Here is an 11,271-nt window from a genome sequence, read left to right as displayed (position 1 = left end):
TGAAACAAAACACTCTCATAGCAAAGTTATGAGAAATTAACGCAACACGAGATTTACGGTTACCATCATAAATAGGTTGACCGATGATGTGTGCATGTGTGTCTTAAGTCGCAAAAAACATATAGTTCGCGATCTTACAGTTTAGAAACTAAAATATATTGATTGTGTCTTATTTCTTGTCGTATTAAACATGTTTGATGAATCAAGAATCGCATGTCAGATGGTGTATATATTGCAAAAAGTAAAATAACAAAAATTCCGAACTGCAAGCGAAATACCCAACGAAAAGTCCTTTATAAAATGGAAAAATCAAAAGCTAAATAATCTTAATCACTAAAAAAACAAATAACTGTTTCATCTAAGAAAAACAAAATGGCTTATTGGTAAAATACATAGAGCAAAAGTGAAAGACAATAATTCAAAATGAACCATAGCACAATAACACATTGGCGGGATGGGTACAAGCACCGAGCCACGTCATGGCTAGGTATATAATTCTTTTTAAACAGGCGGTTACCTTCTCGATACAACCAGCTTCGCTCCGTTTAAAACTGATGCGATATCCACACGATTTTTCTATTGGTTTGTACATGAAAAATAGATTTTTTTAATTTCGGTAAACTACTATGCCTTTTACACAACTCCGAAACACATGTATGTTCCTGAGTCGAGTCATCAGGGGTTTTCTTCAGTTATAGCTTAATTTGTTTTTGTCATTTAGGGATTTTATTATCATAGCAGATCTGTTGAAATCTCTATGATATTTCAAAATCTTTTTTTAACAACTAGGGGACAATAACGAACTGTAGATAACAGTGACCGTATGTTGACCTCTATTTGTAATGTTATGTCGTAAGTGTTCGACATTGACGTATACCAGTTACTATTACTCCTAAGTATGAAAATTTATTTTATTTGATGTCAGAAGAAAATATGACTTACAAGGGTTAATAAATTATTTGATAAGATTTAAAGAACTTTTTTTATCCCAAGCTACAACATTTTCAATCTTCGAAACTCATATCTTTATCCGTTACAATTAAAAAATTTGAGATACGTTCTATTGAAAATTAGATTTAAATATAAGTCTTTAAAATCACTGATATAAAGTGTCGAACAAAATACAAAATAGAAAATTAAAACAAAATAGATAAATTTGAGGCTAAGATATTCTGCTTCAAATGAAATCTTTGCACATTTGTGATACTGTGAATGAAGCCGTTTCCATTTTATGGCTATTTTCCTTACTCCCACTGGTCATAATTTTTATTGTAACTACTTTCTTCAACAGGATTGATTTTTTCAGTGCGTAACATCCCGAATAAAACTGAGTTTTCACATACAGTATGTTACTTGTTTATTGTTGACCTCTTCCAATCAAAATGTTTGCCATTGTTGAGAATTTTAAACTTTATTTTTTTCAGTCCTCAAAATGAACACTGTTTTTCTCACCACTGCTTTCTTTTTCATCGTCAGACTTTTCACAATCGTCATTCTCAGGTTTAGTTTCCTCGCATCCGGAATAAGACAGTAAAGATTCGGGGCTATTTTTTATGCAAATAATCAAACGTTTGATTTCGTCCTTGTTAAACTTTAATATTTGAGGGTCGCTTTCCATAAAAATGTTCTGTTTTTGTAAAAAGAAATTCGGGAACGTATTCAGATTTAGTTGTGTCTGTATTGTTTTAAGCACTGCTAAAAACCAATCCTGCTTTTGTTGGAATTTCCCAAGATTTTTTCGGTACTGAAAAAATACAGCATGGTTTATGACTCGATTCGTCACTGCATGAAGGCAAACGACGTGTTCATCTTTTATCGCATTGATTAGCACAATGATATCTTCAAATAGTCTTTTTGGTTTTAAAGTATTTAAGAAACCAAATGATCTATCTTCCAGTTGTCCAATGTGTACTCCCCAGCTTATTTCTATGGATGGACTACATCTCGATTTGCTGCACCATTTTTCTAGTCTTGCTTCTAGAAACAAGATCTCCTCGCCTTCCTTTATTCCATTATGCACCTCCTGAATGAATTTTGATTGGTCGTCATTGTATGGTCGTCTGCTCGGGATTGGTGCATTTATATATAACTGTTTCGGTACTTCTGTTAGGGAAAAACAAGGAACCAGATTAATTTTGTAATTTTCTTGAGGATCAAAACCAATGATATGCACCCAAACGGTACCGTCATCAGCCAAACTGGTTTCCAGGAACGCAAGTTTCTGTGTTCTTTTGTTTTCCACTTCAAGTTTTTCGCAAGATTTTATCAACCCTGGAATATCAAATATAGACTACTAAGATATAACAAAAAATAAATATCTAAAAATCATGAAATTGAGAATGGAAATTGGGCATTTGTCAAAGAGACATTAACTCGACTAAAGAGCAGGAAACAGCCAACACAGCAAGAGAATTCCGAACCCGGAGGCAGTCTTCAGCTAGCATCTAAACAAAAATGTGTACTAGTTCATACAAAATGGACGTCCACTCGGAAGCGGGCTTCAGCAGACCCCTAAACAAAAATGTGTACTTCTTTAGAGAACATGCACGTCATACTAAACTCAAGATGAAATGAAAAAAATATACTAACAAAGGCCAGAGGTTCCTGTCAAGATACAGGTGCTAACAAAAGCGACGGGGTTGCACATATTTTGTAAGATCTCAGCCCTCCCCCTATACCTATAGCCAAAGTAGAGTAAGCAATAACACAACAGAACGCACAGTAAAACTCAGTTGAAAAGAAGTCTGAGTCCGATGTTAGAATATAGTTAACAGAAGTATAACTCATAAACATGACAATGATTAACATAAATTAACAAAGGAAATCAAGCACAATACCTCCCATTAGGGATTTAGTATCATAAGATATACGAGAAGAAAATAACCCGTATGTCTTAATTTCCAATGCAAAGAAGACCCTATGAGCGAGTCAATATTAATTTTAAAGAATGTCATCTTTAATGAGCTTACGACAGTATTGTAACTTAAGGTTTGGTTCGCTTTTGAGGCAAGTTATTGACAATTTTGTGCTTTGTATAGAATATTATCATAAAAGAATGGATGTGAAATATCTGAACGTATAATATGTCTGCACTTTAATTTATATTTAGGAATGATGTCCTGATGATGGAATTAAGTAAATGTTTGCATAACAAAACCTTGGTGTAATAATTGTTTAGCGATACATCAATTTATGTTGTTAAAATCAAATACGTTGTTACATACACGAGCGAATTGAACAAGTTGTAATAAATAAACACCATAAGATGGTGATATGTTAATGTCACCATCTGAAAATGGATAGTTAACAATAGGAAATGAATATAGCATCTCTTTTATCGTAAATTTTGGTATTTAGCTTCTCATTAAAAATATAGATATCAAGACCAAGAAAGGGTAGTGTTAATTGTTAGCTTTATCTTTGCTTTATTTAAAGTCAGCTCAAGACTAGCCCTTATTCGACATCTGTTTTGACTTTGCAGGATTTATAAATACACAGCCCCGACGTTAGATCACTTGCCCCGTAATACGAGAGCGCCAAACTTTATACTTGAAAAGGGATATACTTGAAAATGTCTCTTCGAAGGACGTACTAGCTGACATATTACCAATTTAGTCTAAAACTCACATATATATTATTATGGTTGCAAACTTCATAAGTGACAAGAGAAAAAATACCACATTTCTATAATCTTATAGTCTAGCAGTTAGCAATTGTGTCCACCTTAATCATTGTATATTGTTAATAGTTTGTTTTTTTGGCAAAAATGTGTGTGTGTGTGTGTGTGTGTGAGACTTGTTTTCATGCTCAAATCCCCCTTTAGTACTTTAAAAATCAAAGTGGTAATATTCAACGCTCCATTATTTGTGTAAAAAACATTTTTGTATAGTATTGGAAAGACAAATAAAGTCATCATAGGTACTAACATTTGTACGCCAGACGCGCGTTTCTTTTACAAAAGACTTATCTGTGACGATCAAATCAATAAAGTTAAACAGGTCAAATAAAGTACGATAAAGTTCATGTGAACAAAGAAGTGCTCACTACTGGGCTAGTGAATTCCTCGGAGAGGAAACTCCACCAGCTGTGGCATCTACGCAGTGGTTGTAAATACACTCGTCATTGTTAAGAGTATCTTTCGTCTACATGCATAATACTTATCAGTGACACTCGAATCAAAGAAATTAAAAACTTTATTGCCAATTAGAGTATGAAGTTGAAGAGCATTGAGAACCAAAAATTCCGAAAGGTTTTGACAAATACTACCAAGTTCATAATTAGTCTATCTATTCTTTGAGTAGTAAATTCTTAGTATTTTGAAAAAAGATTTGTAAAGTTAATTCATAATGTCAGAAGTGCTGACATATATACTGAGCTGGTGAAACCCGGACAGGAAACCTAGCTTCACCAGTAATAACTTAATTCAACCCAGTGGTTGTAAATAAACTCATTATAAGTACTAGTACCTGGATACAAATTTTGTAAGCCAGACATAGCTTAATTTCCAACATAACTTTTCATTTACAAAACAAAACAAGGTCATTCTTATATTTGTTCTGGACAAATCTCAATATTAGCCAAAATCTGTCAAAATTGCGGTTTTAAACTATCTGCAGTCCTTTATAATTGTGTGTGATCTGTTTCAAAATAAGACATAGAAGCTATTGATAGCTTCTTCAAATACACACAGTTTTCTGTGATAAATTGAATTGAAATAATCAAATGGCCCTGATGTGAAATAAATTAAAGAGAAATTCGTCCGATCTCCATTCGTTTGTATGTGCAACTGTTGCTTTAAAATTATGATTATTAATAAGCATAATTTGACTTTTATATCATAAGTAACTTTCTGCTTATTTCAAATTTTTTACACTTAATTAAAGTCATCATATACAATGGTAAAGGAACAATCTTGTCTTTGGTCTCTTTGGTCGGGTTGTTGTCTCTTAGCAACATAATCTCCAAGGACATTTTATAAGGTAAAGAAGTCGAAAGAATTATATACCAACTCGCTTCTTACCTCTGTTAAACCATTGAAGCACAAAGTCAGGTCGTAAAATTCCATTGGCGTCGAGACAATGTCCCCATTCATTAACAATATTCAACCGTTCTTCTTTTGTAGTTTTCTTGTTTATTTGAACCAGCATTCGATGAGAAGGCAAATCTCCCGGTGATTTGTATGCTACCTTTAAAGAGATATGGAAACATTTTTTTTCTGTGAATAAATAAGTTACTACGAGCAGAGTCGGCAAATATGAAAATTAATTTGTTCGAGCTTTAAATAACTAGAGGCTCTAAAGAGCCTGTGTCGCTCACCTTGGTCTATGTGCATATTAAACAAAGGACACAAATGGATTCATGACAAAATTGTATTTTGGTGATGGTGATGTGTTTGAAGTTCTTACTTTACTGAACGATTTTGCTTCTTACAATTATATCTATAATGAACTTTGCCCATTAGTAACAGAGAACTATATTTGGTAAAAATTTACAAAAATTTACCAAATTAATGAAAATTGTTAAAAATTGACTATAAAGGGCAATAACTCCTTAAGGGGTCAATTGACCATTTAGGTCATGTTGACTTATTTGTAGATCTTACTTTGCTGAACATTATTGCTGTTTACAGTTTATCGCTATCTATAATAGTATTCAAGATAACCAAAAACGGCAAAATTTCTTTAAAAATTACCAATTGGAGGGCAGCAACCCAACAACCAGTTGTCCAATTCATCTGAAAAATTCAGAGCAGATAGATATTGACTTGATTAACAATTTAACTTCTTGTCAGATTTGCTCTAGATGCTTTGGTTTCATAGTTATAAGCCAAAAACTGCATTTTACCCCTATGTTCTATTTTTAGCCGTGGCGGCCATCTTGGTTGAATGGCCAGGTCATCGGACACATTTTTCAAACTAGATACCCCAAAGATGATTGTGGCCTAGTAGTTTCAGTGGAGATTTTGTAAAAGATTACTTAGATTTATGAAAAATGGTTAAAGATTGACTATAAAGGGCAATAACTCCTAAAGGAGTCAACTGACCATTTTGGTCATGTTGACTTATTTGTAGATCTTACTTTGCTGAACATTATTGCTGTTCACAATTTATCTCTATCTATAATAATATTCAAGATAATAACAAAAAACAGCAAAATTTCCTCAAAATTACCAATTCAGGGGCAGTAAGGGACGACATCAAAAGATCAATGTAAGATAAAAAAACTTAATTCAAATAGTTTGGGGGTGGGGGGGGGGGGGGGGGGGGGGGGGTTGAACGGCTGCAAGATTTGGTTATCCGACATTGATATTTACGTATATCTATATGGGTCAATCAATTTTTCCCAAATTAAGTTAAGAGGGGGGTGGGGGGATCAGTGAAAAAACTATGTGAATTAAGTTTTTTATCCTTCATTGAACTTTTGATGTCGTCCCTAACCCAACAACCGATTGACCGATTCATCTGAAAATTTCAGGGCAGACAGATCTTGACCTGATAAACATTTTTATCCCATATCAGATTTCCTCAAAATGCTTTGGTTTTTGAGTTATAAGCCAAAAACTGCATTTTACCCCTATGTTCTATTTTTAGCGGTGGCGGCCATCTTGGTTGGTTGACCAGGTCACGCCACACATTTTTTAAACTAGATACCCCAAAGATGATTGTGGCCAAGTTTGGATTAATTTGGCCAAGTAGTTTCAGAGGAGAAGATTTTTGTAAAAGATTACTTTAATTTACGAAAAATGGTTAAAAATTGACTATAAAGGGCAATAACTCCTAAACGGGTCAACTGACCATTTTGATCATGTTGACTTATTTGTAGATCTTACTTTGCTGAACATTATTGCTGTTTAAAGTTTATCTCTATCTATAATAATATTCAAGATAATAACCAAAAACAGCAAAATTTCCTCAAAATTACCAATTCAGGGGCAGTAACCCAACAACCGATTGACCGATTCATCTGAAAATTTCAGGGCAGATAAATCTTGACCTGATAAACATTTTTATCCCGTCAGATTTCCTCAAAATGCTTTGGTTTTTGAGTTATAAGCCAAAAACTGCATTTTACCCCTTTGTTCTATTTTTAGCCGTGGCGGCCATCTTGGTTGGTTGACCAGGTCACGCCACACATTTTTTAAACTAGATACCCCAAAGATGATTGTGGCCAAGTTTGGATTAATTTGGCCCAGTAGTTTCAGAGGAGAAGATTTTTGTAAAAGATTACTTTAATTAACGAAAAATGGTTAAAAATTGACTATAAAGGGCAATAATTCCTAAACGGGTCAACTGACCATTTTGGTCATGTTGACTTATTTGTAGATCTTACTTTGCTGAACATTATTGCTGTTTATAGTTTATCTCTATCTATAATAATATTCAAGATAATAACCAAAAACAGCAAAATTTCCTCAAAATTACCAATTCAGGGGCAGCAACCCAACAACCGATTGACCGATTCATCTGAAAATTTCAGGGCAGATAGATCTTGACCTGATAAACATTTTTATAAGCCAAAAACTGCATTTTACCCCTATGTTCTATTTTTAGCCGTGGCGGCCATCTTGGTTGGTTGACCGGGTCACGCCCCACATTTTTTAAACTAGATACCCCAATGATGATTGTGGCCAAGTTTGGTTTGATTTGGCCCAGTAGTTTCAGAGGAGAAGATTTTTGTAAAAGCTAACGCCGGACGACGGACGCCGGACGCCGGACGCAAAGTGATGAGAAAAGCTCACTTGGCCCTTTGGGCCAGGTGAGCTAAAAAGAGAGGAATCGCGTGGCGTATAATGAATTAAAATACACATAGTTGGTTTATAATAATTTTAAGTTTTTGATGCCAATCCCAATCCATGATTCAGGCAAGGTGAACCATATTTCAGGATAAGTCCCTGCGATAGACACGTGCTTACGTCTTTACACTAAGTCCACTGGATGTTGGATGTGTACTGATTGATATTTCAATAGTTGATAATTGGCTTTGAACTAGCTGTCAGTAGCTACGAATTCTTACAGCTCTTTACTTACTGTTTTTTTGTTTCGGTGATGTATAAGTACCCATCCACGCTTACTCTGTTTTTGAGTACTTCTATTTGTATCCATCTGATCAGTTAAGCTTTTTTCAACTGATTTTTTATTATTAGTTCTTTGTTGTACTGTTACACCACTGTCCAAGGTTAGGGGAGGGTTTGTGCCTTCAAACTTGTTTACCCCCCTCCGCATTCTATATGTGTCTGTCAGAAGTCTCTTGTGTAGAGTTGTCTCATTGGCATTCATACTACATCTTCTTTTTAAGACATATGTTCTTCTCAGAAACCGTCTGAAACACAGTAAACCCAAATCCTGCACAAACGAATAGAGGGTGCGTTTACTCCTTGTTTAACTAAAGAAGAAAAAATACATTGTAAAAAGATACAAAGAGATTTTTCTGAAAAACGCTCCTCTTCCATTTTTTGTTTGCGATCTGAAATCTTAAATACGATGGCTGCTAAATATAACGTAAAACACATATTGACATAAGGCCCTGTGTTTAACTCGGGTAAAAGTGATTAAATTTGAGTATGCTGGCCAACCATTGGCTGCCACATCATTAAATCGCATAGAGAAGTACATGAAGGCTTCTCATTTTAAAGAAAGACACGTTAAATTAATATTCGTCAGAATGACACGCGTTTCTGGAATTTTCACCAGGTTGGCTCGTACCAATATAAGTCCACAGAATAAACTTCTAAGAGCCTTACAGCAAAAGGGAATAAACAGCACCACTAAACCATCTATAGGTTGCACTTTGTAAATACAGCTGTTTCTCAAACCACGCCTCTTTTGGGGAGATTTAGAATATTCATAGAAAATTAATTTTGTTTACATACTGGTTCCCAGTTATGCTCTCTGTGTTCCATCTCATAGAGACATATCTTGGGAATGTTACCAGTAAATATACGTGTGCATATTGTTTACATTGAAATCTGTGGTAACCCTTCATTCGAGGTAGGGGTAGTTAAGAAAATTAGTGTTAGCTTAAACTCTGAAAAGTTCAGTGCATATAAACGTTGAAAATATGCCGCACAGCCCTATATTTTGACCTTTGAAAAAAATTGTAGTGCATATGAACTATCAATTCTAGAATAAGATTTTTTCAAAACTTCACAGTAAAGGTGGTACAGTTTTAATAGCCATAAAAGGAGTTCCTATGGGAAATTGCATTGTCAATATTTACAGAAATGCAACCTATATATGATCAATTTTGCTTAGAGCTGCATCATGTGTTTAATAAAAAAAAATATAATTATTTCATTTGGTTGTAAATTGAAATCGATGTGACGTCTTAAAAAACACTGTTACGTAAATTAGAAAAAAAAAAATGTTTCATTTGCGGATATTATATATTATATTTACCATGAATGCGTTCATTCTGATAGGTTTTCTGAGAGGAACCAATCCAACATAAACATTTTTATCTACCGCTCTGAAATCACAGAGATCGGCTTCTCTCTCTGTGTTGCGGATATACATTGGATACAGCCATTCATTTTCAAAAGCTACAGCTACAATGTTTGTTGCTAGGTAGAGAGCGCTTTTATATGCCTTTTCTTTTGTTCGAGTGATCGAATTTCTCTTGGTTTGCAAAACTTTTTGTATAAAATCATCGAGTTGTGGTTCTGGACTTTTTGATCGATCCTTTCCTTCTATATCGTTGAGATCGATGTCATCTTCCAACCAGGACATCGTTGATGGCGGGTTTCGATAACGATATTTCGGCGCCAAATACCCACTACTTCTCACATGTTTGTAAGAGTTGATACTAGTTTCTGATGAGTGGTTATTCTGCAAAATATTGTGGTCATAGAATAACATTTTAAAAGTCCTAAGACAATAAGCAAAGACAAATGCAAACATCAGTATTTGAAGTCCAGACACAATTATGTTTTAATAGTTAAACATATACTGACAGTACAATTAAGATTAAACTTAAACTGTTAAGACATAGATAAATTTTGTCTAAAAAACGCCCAAAGAACGAAAGATGAAATTGTATAATTCTCCGATTATTTGTACAAATTCACAAATTCAATATTTTTCAATACCCCGACATTTGGATTTCTCCTCGACTACCTCGATTCATTCTAGGTTTAAATTAATTACTAAATGGATAAGTGATAAACGTCCAGTGGCAAATAGTATCACGTACGGTGATTAGCACATATGTTATTATGCCGAGAACATCTAAATGAAATAAGAATATGAATCCTGTTGATCTTAATTTTGAGCTGACTCTGAGCTTGATTTTCAACGTGTTAGGTCGTTATCATTATCATTATCAGAACCGATTAGCTTTTTGCAAATACGGATACACTAATGTATGTCGTTTGTGTCGCCGGGAGAAGGGAAATAACTCGGAGACTTTCACATTTATAACTTCGAGAAATATCTGGTACAAAAGAAATAGCAATATTCAGATAAAAACAGATTTTGGCATCTCTCAAATACGTGGCCAGTCTACTACTATAATCAGTTTTAAAAATCTTCATCATTTTATTATATAAGAGCGTTTAATATAATGTTTTTTCTTACCTGAAAGTCTGTATGTAAAAGCAGTCAATTTGGGACTAACTTAAATCTTTGAAAACCAATATACTTCAATGCAAAGCAATAATTGTTTAAGTCAAGTTGCAATATTTATACTTCTAAGACTCTTTTATCAGAAAATCGATTGAAGTTGCCAATTTAAAAAAATATGTAAATTTCGTATTCAAGCACTTACCATTATTAAATATCTTTCCAATACTTGATCAATAGTTAATTGAAAAATTAAATATTTGCTGCTCCATAATGAATATACATGAATGTTTGTTTGCGCGATGGTTCAATTTACATAAAACAGAAGCTCGGTTAGTGGGCCGGATCATTGGTCAACTATAAGTATTGTTGTCTCATTATTTAGTTGATTTAAATATTTTCAACGACAATGTACATTGAAGTAATTAAAAAATAGTAATAGAAAAGATTGTAAAGGCTCCAATATACTTTAACTAAAGGACAAATTTGATGTATCGAATGGTACAAGAAGAATACACAGTAATAAATAAACAATTTAAAGACTATAAACTTATAGGATTCGAGAAGTACATGTATATATCCTATCTCTTATTTATTACATAACAATAATTTATGTTGAATTTAAATGCAATATACTTTCCTTCTCAAATTTAAAAAAAAATCAATTTAAAAATATTGACAATTATATATCTTAAATTTAACTCCCCCTAACTGG

The 11,271-nt window shown here is 33.7% G+C and overlaps 1 protein-coding gene across 1 annotated transcript; it reads right to left on the bottom strand.

Moving 5' to 3' along the window:
* Nucleotides 1-1,288: 1,288 nt before the first annotated feature.
* Nucleotides 1,289-10,895, bottom strand: LOC139512200 (uncharacterized). The gene is made up of 4 exons (XM_071299613.1): nt 10,762-10,895; nt 9,396-9,824; nt 5,021-5,186; nt 1,289-2,271 (listed from the first exon to the last, which is right to left on the bottom strand). The coding sequence occupies exons 1-4, from the start codon at nt 10,762-10,764 to the stop codon at nt 1,421-1,423; spliced, it is 1,449 nt and encodes a 482-aa protein (XP_071155714.1). The 5' UTR covers nt 10,765-10,895; the 3' UTR covers nt 1,289-1,420.
* Between the last annotated feature and the right edge of the window lie 376 nt (nt 10,896-11,271).

This window comes from Mytilus edulis, chromosome 2, assembly GCF_963676685.1.
Source record: "Mytilus edulis chromosome 2, xbMytEdul2.2, whole genome shotgun sequence".
Classification (NCBI taxonomy): domain Eukaryota; kingdom Metazoa; phylum Mollusca; class Bivalvia; order Mytilida; family Mytilidae; genus Mytilus; species Mytilus edulis.
This window is presented reverse-complemented; position numbering and strand designations above follow the sequence as displayed.